The 18,968-nt window shown below is 40.7% G+C and overlaps 1 protein-coding gene across 3 annotated transcripts in view; it reads right to left on the bottom strand.

The window, feature by feature from the left end:
- Positions 1-1,849: 1,849 nt before the first annotated feature.
- The window catches only part of DDAH1 (dimethylarginine dimethylaminohydrolase 1), a 131,809-nt gene continuing 114,690 nt past the window's right edge, over positions 1,850-18,968 (bottom strand). For all 3 annotated transcript variants that reach the window (XM_036064707.2, XM_078072809.1, XM_078072808.1), the window contains exons 5-6: positions 7,363-7,506; positions 1,850-5,141 (exon numbers count right to left, since the gene is read on the bottom strand). In XM_036064707.2, the coding sequence (XP_035920600.2) occupies positions 5,025-5,141; positions 7,363-7,506 (261 nt within the window). In that variant the 3' untranslated portion in view covers positions 1,850-5,024. The remainder of the gene's footprint in view (positions 5,142-7,362; positions 7,507-18,968) is intronic.

The following is an 18,968-nucleotide window of genomic DNA, read 5'->3' as shown; positions in this document are numbered from 1 at the left end:
TTCTCCTCCCAAATGTTCACTGCACATGCCATAGCTTGTTTAATGTCTATCTTCCTCTGTGGATGTAAATTCCAGGAAAGCAGGTCCTGTCACCATTGTACCCCCAGAGTCTAGTAGCGTTAACTGGTCCATGATGGACACTTCTGAAGTGTTCGCTATGCTCTACCACCTTCATGCTATGCTCATGCTGTTTCCTCCGCCTCAAAGGCCTGACCTCCTATCTTGGCCTACTGAAGCCAGGGCTGTTCTTCCAAGGCAATCAAGCCCAGGTTCCTCCATCAGGTTTCCCCTTCTTGGGAACCACCACAGTGCTGTTCTTTTAAGTTCTTACCTTACCTTCTCTTGTGTTGTAATCATTTGTAATCTTGTGTAGTCTACCTTCCAAGCCCCTCCCAGACTGCTAGCTCTGGAAAGACAGGAGCAGTACCCTAGAGCCTGTTAAACATGTGCTCACCTGTCTAAAACTATTGTTGACCAGCATTATTCATTCAGCAAAAGTCCCATTTCCAGAATCTGCACTTTGTCACGAGAGGGGATTTTTCTCCTTCTTACCTTCCGCCATCCTTCTGGAAGGCTGGGAGAAAGATCAGTCAGGGGAACCCTGCCAACTCTTCCTTCAAAAAGTGTCTCCATTCTCTTCTGTGAGGAGTAAATACTCTGGCACTTAGGTGGAGGGTTCCATTGCCTAAGGGGGCCCAGGGCAGGTGTGCAGGGGTGGTAGTTGGCTTTTTTTTTTTTTTTTTTTTTAGCTTCTGTGCCCCTTTCAGTGCTGGCTTGAATAAGGGAGAACTAATTAATGCAACATCAACTGAGAAGGTATGAATACATCAACGACCTCTTTAAGGAATTTTAATACTAGTCTGTGCTTCTAGTGAGCATTTGCACGTACCATTCAGTTTCCATAAGAAGACACCAGATTGAACTAACTCTGGGTATGTGTGAAACCTCATAATCAGCACATTTTTGACAGCTTGAAGACCCCAGGCTACTAGCAACATGGGCATACTGAACATCTCTGATATAACACTCCATATAAATCAGAAAGAGCTGCTTTGACAACCGTATTATGGAATATTCAGGGTTGTTAAAATTGATGATGTAGATCTCTATTTATTGACATGGAGAGATGCCTGCAATCTATTGCTAAGTAAAGGAAGCAAGCTATAGAACAGCATGATGATGTAAAATTATTCCACATTTATATCTCTATCTACTCATAGATGGGTGGATAGTCTTCAAAATGTTAACAATGGCATCTCTTTGTGATGAAATTTGGGGTAATTTTTTTTCTTTACTTTTGTTTTTATAGTTGCTTCTGTATTATTTGAATTTTATTTTTATGGTGAGCAATTATTTTTACAATCAGAAAAGGAAAACAATAAAGCTGCTTTCAGCTAGAAAAAAATGGTTGGAAATAAAAAAAGACTCATTAAAAAAATCTTCAAATGTCCTAACAGATCCTTACTGTAAAACAAACAAACAAAAACCACAACCAAACTCTTGCATGAATGAGAGAAAACCTGTTCCACTGCTTCCACGACTGAGCCATATAATGTGCTGACCACAGTTAGGAGCAAAAAGGAAAAAAGAAGCCTCCAAGGAGGAGCACAGGTGAAATCAAGACCTCTTGACCTCTCATGGGTGTCATGCACGCTTTTTAAGTGCTTGCAGTATGAAGCATCACTTCAGGTATCATTTTAATCCAAGCTTTTGATGGCAGTTGATTTACAGGCACAGTATTTCTAATTATGGGACAACAGAGAAAACTTCCCATCTCTGACAGCAAAGCAATGGTGACTGCATTTCCTACAGCAGTTTCTGTTGCAAAAAAAGAGACATGTGCTGTTGGTCATAGTATAATTCACACTTTATTCCATCATGATCAGGACAGCAAGAGACTAAAATCAGTGCAGAACTTCTCTGGACTAGAGGGCCGTGAAAGGCAAGACTGGTTTTGGTACACAGAGTGGATAACCGTACATTGGCTGGGATGTGATGATCAGTAAAACAAAATGCACAAGTCTAACACCATGTTGAGACCAAGTCTGAGTTCTGTAGAATGTTAAAGAGTAAATAATTACGAATTTTAACATGCAACTCTATATAAGTCACATTATTCATCTATAGACTATTTCCCCTTTAGAGATGAAGAGATAGCCTTAGTAATCTGTTCACAGTAGCTTAAAGAGCAATCAATACACATTATAGATCTGCCTGCTGATTTCTATAGCAATCTATTATAGTTGAAGAGATAATGCTAAATAATGTACTTTCTCTATATTGCCCCTGTTAGATTGAATCTTACTACCCCAGTAATTCAGACTCAACTTTTCCTTACTTTAATACCATTCCTAATGTCTTTATAATGTCAAAGAGCAGCTTGTGTTAGTTTATTTATCCTTATAAATCATAATGGACTCGAGGGGAACCTATGTAACGGGTCATCGTTCCTCTGCAAAGATAACGTTATGCTGATGAGAACATCAAAAAATACTACTACTATGCTGCAGATATTTTGGCTTTTCACACCGTCATATCACAGGGAGTACAAAGAAGACAGTCTTAGTGACATAGCAGACAAAACAATTCTGTGGAAGAGGCACATAGATTCTAAGTGATTTCTTGAGACAGAGGAGCAAAGAGGGAAAGAAGCAAAGGAAAGAAAAAGTGAAAAAGAGCCTTCTATAGGACAAATTGTTCAAAAGAAAAATTGATTCACTTGCAATTGACTAAATACAGTTCTTCAATTTGGGATGACAGAAGTAAATATATTGAAAATTATATGCTACTTAGCTTTAATAGTAATCCTAAGGTGGCTGACTGTGTTAACTTTCCCGAGGCTGTCTTTGAGATGTTGGACTCTCCCAGGGAGAAGTTCTGCTTTTGCCAGCACAGGGCCAGATTTAACCCAAAAGGGCAACCATAATCGTAGAGGACAATTTTTCCTTATTGACTAGACCATGTGGGTAACAATCGTTTTCTCTCTGGTAAAAACACACTCTTCACCCATGATGAGACACTTCGAAATAAGACCGTGACCAAGATATGGTTCATTCATAGGATGCTGTAACTAAGATATCTGCATTTTGCAGTTAAGCAAAAAGGAGGAGCAGGAATTTCTTCAAATTCTGGCATAAAATCATCAAATAAATGAAAAAGATAGGTGGTGGCTAAGGATGTCTTGGTTTTCTCAAAGGTTTATCACTTCCATTTGCTAAGGAGAGATATGAATGGAGGGAATTCTATCTTGGTCACCAAACATAAGAAATGTTTGGTTAGAAATACATAGGTAAGGCGCGCCTGGGTGGCTCAGTCGGTTAAGCGTCTGACTCTTGATTTCGGCTGAGGTCATGATCTCAGGGTCATGACATCAAGCCCCGGGTCAGGCTCCACACTCAGCGGGGAGTCTGCTTGAGATTCTCTCTCTACCCCTCCCCCCCCCACACCTATGCACTCTCTCTCAGATAAATAAATCTTCAAAAAAAAAGAAAAAAAGAAAAAAAGAAACACATAGGTAAGCAGAGCAAGCCTTGAAGTCATACTTCTTAATCTCCCTGATTGTTAATCTTGAACAACAAGCTATAGGCAATACAGGAAAGGTGGAGATGACTAGGAAGTTTGATAACATGCCTGGATCAGTCACCATTCCTTGGAAAGTACCATTTCCCTGGCCTGCTAAAAGGCTGATTCCTCCAGGTTTAAGTAAAAGACAATGATCTCTCCCTTCACTGTGGCATTGTTCTTTGTAAGAGACCAACATTAGTGTCAGGTTGTGTAATTCAAAAGCTAGAGAGGAAAGAAATTTTAATTGAATTCCACAGTATATATTCACAGATATTTCAAAGTGGAATTGTCCTTTGTCTGCGGTTTCAAGCACCAAGCTGATCACTTCCTGAACATGCTTCATCTGGCTCTCACTAGACCATCAATAATCATTTGTAGATGCACTGTGTCTTTTGAAAGAAGTAACTTTGCTAGACCAGGATAATTGCAGGGGGTAGAAGGCTGGAAGTAGGGTGAGTCACGATGAGTGGGGGTGGGAAGAGAAATGAGCTGAAGGAAAAAATAAGACTATTTCCCAAGGTCTATAAATGGTCAGTAATAAAGCAAAAATTCATGGAATGTGACTTAAAGACTTTCTGAGATGTACCCAAGGGGTGTTTCCAAGCTTCTTGATCTATGATCTCTAGTAACCCTCTGGAGCTGAATTTACCTTCCTAGGTGTGGTACCCTACTTCTTCTGGAATTTAGATCTCTGGGACAAACCCCATCAGGATATGCCTCTGCCTGGTTAACTCTCCCCCAAATAGCCGTTCTGATTTTGGTCACAGTTCTGTTGAGGGACCCGTTTGCCCTTCCTGGGGAGAGTGAGGGTGGTGGCTGAAGATGTAGCCATGGGCCAGAGGAGGCTAATGTGGCAGACAGGAGGGACCTGCAGGAAGGTATCCAGAAGGCAAGACTGGATTTTACCCAAGGTAATAGAAGTGAGAAAGGCAAAAGAAAGTAACTGGCAACGAAATTTCCAGAGTTCAGATGAAAAAAAGGAAGGAAAAGGAGGGAAGCCAGGGACCAGGGAATTTCACAGGAACCAAAGATGATTACTGATACAGAGAGGAAAAAAACAAAAAAACAAAAAAACAACCCTGGCCTATCTGACTGATCAAGAAGACATTCTTTAGCATATATTGGCAACTAAGCAGCATATATATATTCACACTGATAATACAAACACTGAAATGAGTGTTTCTTTACTATAATTAATCACAGTTCAATAATTCATTAGCTCTATATTTTCTAGATTGCTTAATTCATTTAGCAAAACCCACAGTATAGGTACCACCGCAAGGGGAGGAAGGGGAGGGTGCAGAGCGAAGCAAACTTAGGAGACTTTCGTAAATCAGTGTTAATAGCACAGTGGCGCAGTAGATTGTCACTGAACACGACAGGAGCGGGACAGTCATCGGCCTTGTGAGTGTGGTATTGCCGGCTACGGGGGGGGGGGGTGCGGGGGGGGGTACTTCGACTCAGGAGTCTACCTTCTTGTTAATTAAAATTGAGCTGCATGTGAGCAGCCCGTCCACCTTTTCCAGTTCAGAATGGCTCACGGGGATCAGCATATGGTCCTTCAGCTTTTCATAAACCTGCAGCAGGAATCAAGGAAAGGTAAAGCAGAAGGATTATGTTTCCGCCTCTGTCTTATCCCTGCCCCTCCCCCCCACCTCCTCGCCTAGTGTGAAAATGCATTTGGCTTTCGAGTTCAGGCTTCTCAGCTGTTGAACCCCAAGACGTGCATGCAGTCTAGACCACACGTGCCCCCAGCCATACCAACGGAGCGGGCGGCACTGGTTAACCACGAGCTCTATGCTTTAACCTCAAAGCCAGAGATGTGTCAAAAATGTGGTTGTCACGAGAGATGACTTCACTCTGCCGTTGTCACAGGAACGTTGAGTGATATGGGAGAGCTAGTGGTGGTGTTTTCAGTCTGAAAATCCTTCCTTGCCACACTTTAAAACCCTCTCAACTGTACTGTAAGGTCTCTTTCCTTCCAACACCACTGGAAGAACTTGACAAAATAGACTTTAAGTGAAGCATTTCAGGTCAAACTGCTTTTAAATTACAGGTGTGAATTTTATAGCATCTTTTGACACTAATAGAAAGCATGTGTCCAAACTTCGAATTAACAGGCCACAGACGTTTCTCTGATGATCAAATAAAGCACATTTTTTTAAAAATACAAAATCACTTGAAACACACTGTCTAAAAAACAATCTACCATGCTTCTTTAGGAAGCACTTTGTTCCTTAAAATTCACTACAGTGGCTAATTAAGAGTGCTGGAGCCAGAGTTGGGCTCCAAACCTAGTTCTGTCAACTCACCACCTAAAATGTGACTTCAGCCAAGTGCCAGATGCCCTCTTAGCCTTGGATTACTATTTGGTAAAATTAGAGTTAACAAGAGCGCCCCCACAGGGCTGCTGTGGGGTATAACTAAGATAATGCACACACTGGGCTTGGCCCAGTGCCTGGCGCAGGGGAAGTCTCGGTGAACATGGATGTTATCATCGTTACTGTGGATAGACACAGGGCTGAATCCAAAGCAGTTAATCATCATCTGGTCGTCAGATGATCAATGTGGCTGGAGAATGATGAACGGTCCAGAGCTGTGTTTCTCCAAGTGAGTTCTGTGACCCGGGTGCTTGTTGAAATTGCAGATTCTAGGGTGGGGGTCTAGGAAGCTGCATTTTTAACAAACCTAATGCACAGTAACGTATGAGACCCTCTATTCATCTGAGAGCTGGTTAAGCCCCATTCTGGGGTCAAGGGTCCTCTATTTTCCTCAGGTTCACACTTTCAGCCATGGAAACAGAGAAATCATCTATGTATCTCCCCACCCTTTTCTTTTTATCTGCTAAGAAGATGACTGATTCAGAAGATAAGCATAGTGCTTACACAATATCACATATCTGAAAGGTGGCCAAAATATTTTCTAAAATTTTTAAAGATAAAAATTTTTAAGATATATAAACAAAAAAAATCAGTGGCTATTAAAGGCTCTTCTGTAATGCTGAGTGTAAGCATATGATTCCTCTGGGCAGAGATGAAGATGCTGAAATGTCTAAAACAGATATGGACACTTGGAGGGTCTATGGATGAGCGCTGCTATGTCTGCGTGTGCAGAAGAGACTGGCAGAATGCCCGGAAGGACAAGGAACATCTTCTCAGACCAGGAAAGAGTTCCATATCTGGGGACAATTCCTGTGTTGGGGCACAAATGCAGAAGCTCTTAGAGGGACAGGTGCCTGATGGCAAGTATATCATCTTTTTGCTCTTTCTGATCCTTCACTACCTGGGATGCACAGCCAAAAGCCCCCTTTCTGCAGCCCTGACAATGAGCACCCACCTCTTTGCGTCATTCACACTTCTCTGTCGTTAAAAAACAAATGCCCTTCTGACGAAGGGCAGCTCAGATTTGTCAGAAAACAATGACACAGTTGACCATCTAATTGTAGGTCTCTATGCCTAGTGAGTATCTAAGTGTGGGGAGATACATGTAATCAGAACTGCAGCATAGACTTGGGAGATCTAAGTACTTATTTGAAAAGTTTTGAATACCAGGCATGGTCACCTCAATTATTGTGCATGCATTCGTGATCAGTGACATGAATGAGAAGAGTGAGTTAAATTAACTTTCCTTGTGCCCTAAAATCATAGTATCCTCTCTGCTTTCATAATGATTTGACCTGTATAGAGGAAAAGGAAGTCCCTGTTATTTGTCAGCCCATCATGAAAAAAATCCCCAGGCAGGAAGACTGTCACGGAGAGGACTACGCAGCTGCAGTGGCCAGGAAGGATGTTTTTTTACCTTTGCACTTTCTGGATATTCTTCTGGGGTGCGGTGTAGCAAGACGTGGCCTTTGCTGGGGATATTTAGGTATATACAGTTGGCGGCCACATCATCAGGCACAGTGAGTTTGTCATAGCGGTGGTCACTCATCTGTTGCATGATCTATAAAGAGAAACAAAGCAGGCTTAAGCAGAGCATTTCCCCACACTTTCAAACAGAAGGAAGGCAGCGTGTGGGTATAAGCTTGCAATGGATGCCTAAGAATGTTCCTGTGAAGTTCCTGCCTATTTCCTCTAGTCATTTAGACTCCCAAGAGGAAAACTCCATGAAGCTAGGATTCTTTGGAAGAACTGCAAATGTTCTTCTTGTTTTTTTTTTTGAAAGTGTGTGTTTGTCTGTAAATTTATTTTATTTTTTTAAAGATTTTATTTATTTTTTGACAGAGAGAGACACAGCGAGAGAGGGACCACAAGCAGGGGGAGTGGGAGAGGGAGAAGCAGGCTTCCCACTGAGCAGGGAGCCCGATGCGGGGCTCGATCCCAGGACCCTGGGATCATGACCTGAGCCGAAGGCAGACGCTTAATGACTGAGCCACCCAGGTGCCCTGTCTGTAAATTTAAAAAGGTTGTAAAACTGTCTATAATTTTTCTAGTTTTTGTTCATAAGACCTCTCAGTGAGACGTGAAATGGACATATACAAAAGGCCCAGCTGGGTTTTGATGACATCCTTGGCTGAGTAAGCAGGACTGACCTGGTCTACAGGGAAAAGGGACTATAGTGGTAATCATTCTGGTCAATAATCTGATTTAGCAATAACCACACACACACACACACACACACACACACAATTTCCTCTTGTAGATACACTTAAATTGAATTAGCCTGTCTGTTGGCAGGTGATGCCCTTAATACAATAAGCATAAAAATCACTTGAGGAGAATGTTAAACTCATATTCCTAGGCCTCAACCCCAAGGATTCTGATCAGGCAGATCTGAAGTGAGGCATAGAAATTTGTATTCTAAAGTTCTCCAGGTATTTCTGAGGCAGATGGTCCCAGACCACACTTGGTTAAAAAAAAAAACAAACAAGAAAACGGGGGTACCTGGGTGGCTCAGTCATTAAGCGTCTGCCTTCAGCTCGGGTCATGATCCCAGAGTCCTGGGATCGAGCCCTGCATTGGGCTCCCTGCTCAGAAGGAAGCCTGTTTCTCCCTCTCCCACTCCCCCTGCTTGTGTTCCCTCTCTTGCTGTCTCTCTCTCTAGCTCTGTCAAATAAATAAAAATTAAAAAAACCCCACCTAATTTAACAGGTCTATTCATCAAATGATGGGTTTATTAATGCCTTCATATATAATAATTTTTAAAAAAACCCAAAAGTGAACTCTGTACAAAATTTTAAAAAATTGACACCTTATCCTCATCTCCTCAACACAATCAAAACAAAACCCCCCAAATCAACCACCCATCCCTCACTATAAAAATATCCAAACACCAAAAACAGACAAACAAACAAACAAAAGCCCAAATATATTTTGGGCTTAGTTATGTAGACTCTTTCCATTCTTTATCAATATCCATACATTTTAAGGAATTTGCTGAAATGCCATGCCATAAAGTTATAACAAGATCTTTTCCATAATCTCGTTTGAATCTACCTTTCCAACCAGGTCTCCCTGTACTCTTCAGTATCTGTATGGAAATGTGCTTTATATTACTAAACCTCAGAAATAGGTAGGCTTGCCCACTCAGTGGTGGCAGCACTGGACAGTAAGATTCCCAGTATAGAAGAGTGCAAAAGACTGTATGCTCCTGTAGAAAATTCATTCCAAAGAGAACATGGAGAGTGGCATAGAGTGAGCTCTTCCTGACTCACCAGTCAAGTAAACCATTCACTTCTCCTCCAGTCAAGTAATCGATTCACTTCTCCTCATGTGGACTATGTAAAAGCCCGGAGAGGGCAGGAGTAATCTGATAATGGAATATCCTTCGCACAGAAAGAAACATCAGGCATGGGGATGAGCTTAAACACTGTACCAAAGGCTGAGAGACACAAAGATGAGCAGGACACAGATCCAGTTTTTGAGGAGGTTACAGTCTAATGGAGGAGACTGGCAAACAATTATACAATAAGAAGAAACAGGGCACCGTGGGAAACATTTAAAATTTATTATCTAATCTCAAAATTCCCATTTTACAGATCTCTGAGAGAGATCAAATAACTTACTTGATCAAAGTCATATGGGTAGATTTAAAACCATATCTGGACAACTCAAAACCTTCTTTATTAATCATCTTACTTTGCCCTCTTTCTTGACCTCCAGAGCTGCGGCAGATCTTGCTCTCCTATAAACTACTATAACATCTACTTTTTTGCACTCATTTGGTACTTATAATTTATTCTCTTGTGGTATCATTCACTCTTCTTTCATATGTAATCCTATTATGACATGCTACATTTTGGTGTAGCTACAGGACTTGGCTGGACATCTGTCTTGTACTTCTTAAATTGTTCCCTAAAGGGATAGGCCCGTAGAGGGTATCACCTGCAGTGGTGGTTCTTCTTTAGAGCCCTGATGGAGAAACCTTAGATCTACTTGAATATGTGGACATTTAAGAAGTGAAAGACATTCCTAAAGAGTAGCTGCTCTAAGAAAATTAAAAACACATTCAACTTAGCCCTCTTTATAAAATGGATATGCCCAGAAATACTATGGAGAGGCTTACGAGAAAAAAAAATCCATATCCAAGTAGCTTTCTTCTATTATGAATTGCTATATAAATACATCTTATGCAGACTTTCTTTTTGGCTGCTTTTAAAACATATTAATAGTAGCTTCTATTGTGTGGAAGGGGGCACATTAGACCATTAACTCTGGAGTAAGACCTGGGTTTGAGTCACAGCTCTAGCCTTTATTAGTTATGTAAATTTAAGCTTTTTTTGTTTTTTTTTTTGACTTCTTGGTTTTCTCACTATAAAACTGGGATAATAATAGTCTTTCATATACTTATTGTGAAAGTTATATGAAGATAATGTATATAATAAGACACAGAAATACACCCTTAATAAGCTATTAGTATTTTATGGCAGCATGACCAGACAAATAAGGGTTTCTATCTGCAATCAGAAAGAGCTAGGTCTGAAACCTTGCTCTGTTATACACTGTGTGACCTTGAGCAAGCTCTCCAAGCCTCAATTTCCTCAGCTATAGAATGGGATGACAGTGTCATACCTATTTCTCATAGAGTAACTCTGAAGATTATTTTATTTTATTTTTTAAAGTAGGCTCCATGCCCAGCATGGAGCCCAAAGCGGGGCTTGAACTCACGACCCTGAGATCAAGACCTGAGCTGAATTCAAGAGTCAGACGTTTAACCGATTGAACCACCCAGGTGCCCGTGAAGATTATTTAAAAAAAAAAAGCAAAACAGATTATGTCTGTGCAGTGCTTAGCACAAGTTCCTAGTACTTATTAAATATATAATAAATGTGCACCCTTCCCTCTTTGTTTCTTGCAAATCATTTGGCATCTAGCAGGTAATTAAAATATGCTTGCAACTAATTGATTCATTTCTTCACTCCTTTCTTCTTCTTTTTTTTAAAAGATTTTATTTATTTGAGAGAAAGAGCATGAGCAGGGGGAAGAGCAAAGGGAGAGGGAGAAGCAGACTGTGGGCTGAGCAGGGAGCCCGATGCGGAGCTCCATCCCAGGACCCTTGGATCATGACCCGAGCCAAAAGCAGACGCTTAACTGACTGAGCCACCCAGGCACCCCTTCTTCACTCCTTTCAAAGGATATAGCAAACATCAAGAGTACACTGAGATGTTCACAATTTATATATGTGAACAACTGCATATATAAAAACAAGGTATGGTCTTCGTCCGGAAAAAGAAATACAATTCATTAATTAATATGAATGGGGCTAAATCAGTGAGGCCAATGTTTGGCTTTTTCCTTATGCTGTACAATAGGACACTACACTCTGTGGTTCTCACTCAACTGATTTTGGATGTAACATAATAGGGAGTGGTGGACCTGGGGCAAACTAGACAGTTTGTAGCACCTGAAAGCATTGAAACAAAGAAAGAAAAGAAAAAACTTTGTGTATATCGAACTGAACATACATATGTCTCTGTCAGTCTGTGAACTGTGATTTAGTAAAATGGTCCAGAAACCCAATGAGCAGATGGATTTCTTCAAGATATAAGTGGAACTGTCTCTAAATGCAACATGCAAGTTAGGATTTATGAAACTTTTCAGCAATCACTCTTGGTCAGTCTGGCCAGCATGTTTCTTTCTGGGTGCATGGAATAGGATTCCAATATGTCTGAATCTCTACTTATTATGTGTTATTGAAGGTGGGCCAAGATGGCTAGTCTGCTCATTTACAGTTAGAACTGACTGTCATCCTTCATGTGGATTAGATTGGGTTTACCCGAGAAATTCAAGATTTGTTCCCGACCACCAGGAGACAGTTCCCTGGGCCAGGGGCTTACTAAGTAGGACCTCAGTAGGCTTACTAAGTAGGACAAAGATCCTTAAAACATGGTATGTACAGCCATTGTTACCTGGTCAAGCTTAGACACAAAGAAAACAAAACCCAGAAAACTGAATTTTTCCATTGACCTAATTTTCTAAGCCACTGGGAGAATTGTGGGCAGCATATTTTGGTCCATCACATTCAGACTAGTTGCTCCCACCATTCATAAGCACTAGATAATTGCCAGTTGGTTTTCCAGTTTAATTCATGGTCTACAGATGATTCACTACATTCTTTATCCAAAGATAAAGAAATCACCTATCACTCCTAGTATATGATGAGTTGAAAGAGAAAGAAGCACGGCAAGATCACATCTATGGGCCTGACTGTACCTTCAGTGGTCCCATGAGCAGCCTGGCAATTTCCCCACCTCTCAGTCTGACTCATGCCTGTCCGGTAGTGACTAAGGAGCAGAAACATGGAATGTTGTACATTCCAGAGGAAGTATTATCAAGGAGCGTTATCAGTGCTGACTTCTTGTTTATTAGTGAGGGAACAAATTAAAATCTCCAAGGTTGTCCTACTTCGGCAAGTGCCCAGTTCTTCTGAGTAATGGAGACTGCATATTTCCGTTCCTGGGGTGCTTTATTTACTTGGGCTCCATCCCTTCCATCCCCCACCCTCAGCTCCTTCAGTGAACAATCCTGCCCCTTTGGTTCCTCTGTGTTTTCCCTGTTCTTCAGTTAATGACATTTATTTGAAATTGTAATCATTGCTTTTCCTCACTCATTGGTATTTCTCTCTTTTCCGGATCTGATATTTATAATTTATAGCTTCTGGTGGGAGTATTCTTAAAATTACTAACATCAGAGCTAGTACCAACCTAGCACTGTTTGAGGATACTTACATTTTTTTTCATCGTTAACAGGAAAGGAATTATCATACCCTTGGCGGGGAAATAATTTAACACTGGGACTAGATAAAGTAATTCACAGATAAATTCTACTGAGAGTTATTCTTAAAATAAATGTCTTAACAAAGCCACCTTAGGAGATGTCTTTCAATCAATTTATTAAGGCCCCATGGTTATCATTTTAAGACAGGTTAAAAAATGTGCCCAGAGAAATGACTTTTAATAATAGAACAGGCCCCATTTGGAGCAGTGAGGGGTTCTGTGTAACTGTGGAAAGGAGAAAATACAAAAGCTATGTCAGGCGTAGTCTTTCTAAATGAAAAGGATTTAGGAAGTGGTAACTATAAGTAATAAACAAAAAATATATTGTTTTTTCTTGAAAAAGCCAAAGGTGCTTATTCTAAACACAAAGAGTTTCTGTGTTCTCCAACAAAGAACAGGTTTCTCTTTTCCTGTGAGAGTGATCATTTTCCTTTCTTGTATATGTTGCTATTGTCTAAATAAGACAGCTTGCCATTTATTTATAGCTGGGTTCAGGAAATACACGGATATCCACAAGGCAGGGTGCTCACCATTCGGAGAGGAACACATAGAAAAAATTCAGAAGACTGTATCTCTAACATCTTTCCTCTGTTGTTGGAACCGATGACGTGAGGATGTGCTCATGGGCCTGCCTGGCAGGGCATTGCCTCAAAGAGCTGAGGCTCCTGAGGACGAAGATGCAGCCATAGTGAGGGGAGGAGCAGGTTTTGTTTGCTCTTTGTGGATGCACAGAAGCCTTTGTTAAAAGATGAGCATCATTTCAAGTATCTTGAGAATGTGGCTGTTGGCTGTTCAGTTCTATGTGCCAGCATTTTTTCCTAAAAAAGGGTGGAGGTGGTGTATTGCTCCAGAGCTCTGTGTAAAGTGTTCCTTTAACCCCAGGGGATCAAATTCCTGCTTCTCACTGTGCCCCAAGTCCGAATGGAAAGGAGAAAGCACCTAAACTCTCTATGGACACTCTAAATTCCTGATAGGCCCTAGACTCCGGATAATATGCATGAGTTCAACACAGCTTTAGAGAAAGATCTGAGAAGTCAAGTCCTTGCTTTAAATGCCATTTCTGACTTGTGCCATTTCCCAAAGGAATTATTCCACTTTATGTAAAACAAAGTATTATCGGGATTGGACATAACTAGTATTTGGTTCAATCCAACAGTTCTCTATGGAGGGCCCCCCTGGGGCTAGGCACGATGACAGCGAGAGGTGGGAAAGAGAAAGAAACCCAAAGATAATTTAGTTGCAAGCTCTTCCTTCAGGAGATGACAATCTATAATTTAAGGCAGGACAGGCACACAAAGGGGATGCTAGCAGGAAAAAGAAAGTCAACCTCACTTCCATTACAGGCACCCCCTTAATGAAGAAGGCACACAGCAGAGTGGAAATGGCTCTGAGAACCATGTTGGCCCAATCATCGTGGTCTGTTACACAGCTGCTGGTTTGGAGGAATCTGCCTTGCTCCCCAGAGTGGAGCTGTCACAAAATAGAGTGGGAAACGTCTGGCTTTCAGCCCAAGAGAATTTGCATGGCTAGTTGCATTAACAACCAAGCATTTCCGGCAGTTCCCAGCATTTCTGGGAATTTTCTCATTCAAAGGGCTGGAAGGCAGCTACATTCTCCCACTTGTTACTCATTGTTTCTTTGTATTACATCAATTATTAAAAAACAAAAATTCTTGGGCTATGTTGTTTCACAGAACAGTTTAGGACTTTTATGGGTCAAATACTGAAAGGTGCATAGAAGGTATTTAGAGATGGTTAGGAAATATTCAGAGCATGTTTGGCTCTCTCATAATTGATCACTTATGAAATATACATATGTACCAATGTCAACATATCAAAACAGCCAATATTAAAAGGGACAGATTATAGATTCTATTGAGATATATGGTATGTGATTCTCAAGCACACTTTTTGTTGCTACTGTATATCTAAAATTACTCATTCATTTATTTATCTGTCCATCAAGAGTTTATTGAGAGCTGACAATTTACCAGGCATTAAGCCCAGACAGTCTTTTTAAGGCTGAGTCAATACAGCTATGGATAATATTCTAGAACTACTGTGTTTTCATTTTTTATGGATCTTTCCATGGATCGGCTCAAAATGAACAGAACCTGAGAGAGGTTGTCTGTTAAACACCCTCCCTGAATTGATGGGCTATACAGATCCTAAGAATGAAGTAACATGGTTCCTTTTAGTTAAATCTGGGCCAACTTTCAATGCCAAATATTCCCTTCGAAGCTAACTGCCATTTCCTCCACAAATTCTCTCTCATATTTGGAGTTGCTGCTTTTGTTCAGATCATAAAGCCCACCTGAATATGGGGACGAAAGACTTCTGTCCTTCAAACTACAACCACAAAGCACATGAACCATTTCTGGAAGGGATCCTCAAAAAAAAAAAAAAGTTTCTGTGGAAGGCTGGGAAAAACTCTCACCCTCTCACTAGAGGACCACTCTGAGCTCTGTGGAGGGCTGGGGAGCAGGGCGTAGGCAGGAGGAACAAGGGAGACTCTCTGGGTGAGTCATAGTCTTCACTTTCTAATTTCAGGGGTGTAGAGGAAAGAAATTCAGACCAAAGCACCCCTTCCAAAATGCAAAATCTGGGATCCTACTTCCCTTCTAACCCCTGCCCACGCATTCTCTAAGACAAGCTCTGTGGCAGAAACAGATCTCCCACAGTCTTGTTTATATATTTTGTATGCAAGATATATATCTAGTTGCCTACTTAGATATTGAAGTCATGCCCTGGCTATGCTTCCCCAGATACTTGCACCCTAATCCCACCTTCAAAAATTAATTCCCTTGGGTACTGGGGGCTTGGGGATCTTCTAGGTTCCCTGTGTCATTTGATAGCAAGAAACAACTGGAGCTTTTATTGAGCTATCTTCTATTTATTGCATTCATTTCTCACACTTATTCATTTTTACAAATGAGAAAACCAAAGTTCAGAGAAATTCAGTAATTTGTCCAAGGTCACATGTTAAGACAGTAAACCCAGGATTCAAGTTCAGGTACATCAACCTCCAAATGCCTATTTTTTTCCTGTCACACCAACTACCACCTCTGCAATATCCCTTGAAAGACTAGACTCTGAGCTCACTAACTTGCAGCCTTTGGGCTGATTTTTCCTGTAGATACAACTTATTTGACATGCATATATATTTATTTTTTTAAAGATTTTATTTATTTATTCGAGAGAGAGAGGGCATGAGCAGGCGGAGAGGTGAAGAGGGAGAGGGAGAAGCAGACTCCCTGCTTAGCAGGGACCCCGATGTGGGGCTCGATCCCAGGACCCTGGGATCACGACCTGAGCTGAAGGCAGACGCTTAACAGACTGAGCCACCCAGGTGCCTGACATGCATATATTTTTAAGTTTGCCTTTAAATGCTTTTAGATGGAGAAGAAGAGGAGCAGGCTCCAGAGTGAGAGAGGAGAAATGGCCAAACACACACACTTTGCAATGATGTCCAGGATCAGTCCTGTTCAGTCTGACCCTATCATTGGTGGATTAGTGCTTATTTTCTGTATGAGCAAATATTCCTTGGCTATCTCATCAGTAGGGCATGCATTTACATTTTCTTTTACGATAACTGTGATTGCTTTGCTTTAGAGTCATTCAAAATCTTCTGCCCAGCGTACTTGGCCACTGCGAAAGGGTTGCCTTGGGGTTAGAGAAGAATCTGTCCTCATGAAAGAGAGCACTTTCCCTCACCCCCCGGAACGAGATGAAGAAAATCATCACTGGGGCCTCCAATTATATCTTAGCCTAGGTGTTAAAAAAAAAAAAATCTTTAATGTATGTTCAGTACTCTGAGATTTTTAGCTCCAGGCAGTAGTGTGCTGGTAAATGTAGGGGAAAATATATGCATAATACACCCACATAAATTTATTACAAATTTTACCTATATGAAGGATGGGTAGCACACAGTTTATAAATAATAATAAAATGGTCAATACTCTTGAATGTAAATTTCATATTGCCAATCGATTCTCACAACAGAATGCTTCTGTGGATTTTTGTTGAGCAGGAAGCCTGACGTGGGGCTCGATCCCAGGACCCTGGGGTCATGACCTGAGCTGAAGGCAGTCAATATAGCTATTGACTGAGCCACCCAGGCACCCCAAAATACCTGGAAATTTAACAATCAGCCCTCGTAAGCTGGTAGGAGCTGACTCCAGCAAACCACAGTCCTATACAGGAGACTTCATGATTTTATAAGACTTAGTTCCCAGATGTTAGTGTAAGTTGGCTCTTCACAGAAAGTTACTTTAACTAGCCCTACAGCCTCTTAGTTAATGCCATGGATAACTTTAGCTTTAAAATTTGGCTCATATAACTTTTGTGTCCTCATGGGCAAATAATAACTGGGGATTAACCTTCAATGGTTTTATGAAACCCATGGACTCTTGGAAGGAAGGGTGGCAAACTGGGTTTGCTCAATAGGAGCTTAACTTCATTGAAGCTCTCAAACACACAAAAGAAGGTGAAAAGGGTTTCCCTTTTCACACTGACTAACTGGAAGCTTAAACTCTGATTGTCCTATGTGTAAAGAATGAAATGAGAATCCATGGTCTGCATTCTTAAACTTGGCTCCAATTAATCTTTTTTTTTTTTAAAGTAGGCTCCATATCTAGTGTGGAGCCAAACATGGGGCTTGAACTCATGACCCTGAGATCAAGACCTGAGCTGAGATCAAGAGTTGGATGCTTAACTGACTGAACTACCCCGGGACCCCTTGGCTTCAAGTTAAAGCATTGTTTTACTTTTAAATCATCTTACCCTTTTATTTCTGGTTATTTTGATATCCTTCATGCATCTTTGTAAGCAGCTTTTACAAAATGAGGTGAGGTAGGAGTATATAATTTCAGACAATTCTTCTAAAACATGTTTTTAATTATAAACAAAAAAACTAATTATAAACAAAATTATGAAACATAAGCTTCTTATAAGATTCAACTATGAAAAGTTAAAGTTCTATTGGACTTAAAACAACCATATACCATTGTCAAAACTCATTGAATTGTACATCTAGAGTGTGAATTGTATGGAAATAAAGTGTTATTATATGGAAATTATATTTAAATAAAGCTGATTTAAAAAAATTGAAGTCTTCTTTCTCCCCTCTCTGCCCCATCTTATTCTTCTCTCTTCCCCCTTTTCCTATGGTAACCACTATTAAAAGTTTGATATGAGTTCTTCAGATCTTTTTTTAAAATATACACACTCAAAACAAAATCCGTTTACCCCCACTGAATTTGTCAGTAAAGGAGCCTGAATATCGCAGTTCAGAGGCCCCAACTCCACTTCCCTCAAAGGCTGGTAATAAAAGGCAATTACAAATGGCCTTGTTACTCAATTTCTGTGATCATCTCATATTTATTTAATTTTTGTCCATGTATACTAAGTAGTTCCAATACCTGAAAATAATGTTACACAAAAATCTAATAAACATTGGGACTGTATATAGCTATTTAATTCCTGGCTCCTGAAAACACATGCTGGCATGTTCAGGAGTCACTGAACTGACGTTCAGGAGTCACTGCTGTCCCTAATCAGGGGTAAGCACCTTAATTGTGATATGCTCAGAAATTAAAATTTCTGTGAAACAGGGCTGACAAATCTCATTCATATTTTAGGACTGGGTTTCTTAACCTCAGCACTATTGATATTTTCGGCTAGATCGTTCTTTGTTATGGGGGCTATGTTGTGCATTGTAGGATGTTTAGCAGCATCCCTGTCTCTATGTACTACATGCCAGGAGCATCCACTCTCCCACCCACCATGTTGTAACAAAAATATCTCCAGACATTGCCAAATGTCCCCTGGGGGGCAAAGTTGCCTCTGGTTGAAAACCACTGTTTTTAGGAGAAAGTCATCAAATTTATTTATATTTTAGGAGAAGAGCAGATATTCATGGGAAGGAGAAGGGAAAACAACCATAAAAAGAAAGAAATCAAATTTCCAAATAAGTATTCTATTTACTCTTCTAGTCTTCCTCTGAATTAACAAGAGCCCTGAAAAGAAAGGGCTAAGTGTTTAAAAAAACAGCTGTTGTCCCCATATATCTTTTCCCAGAAACCAAAATACCCTGTAAATGACTACAACCAAACCATGGTTAAAGAAGAAAACAGCCATCCCCACCTTGCCTACTCTTGTGTGGGGTTACCTTGGGGTTGGGGAGAAACCTT

Source organism: Halichoerus grypus, chromosome 5 (genome assembly GCF_964656455.1).
Source record: "Halichoerus grypus chromosome 5, mHalGry1.hap1.1, whole genome shotgun sequence".
Lineage (NCBI taxonomy): Eukaryota > Metazoa > Chordata > Mammalia > Carnivora > Phocidae > Halichoerus > Halichoerus grypus.
The sequence above is the reverse complement of the archived record's forward strand: the minus strand, read 5'-3'. Positions and strand labels throughout refer to the sequence as shown.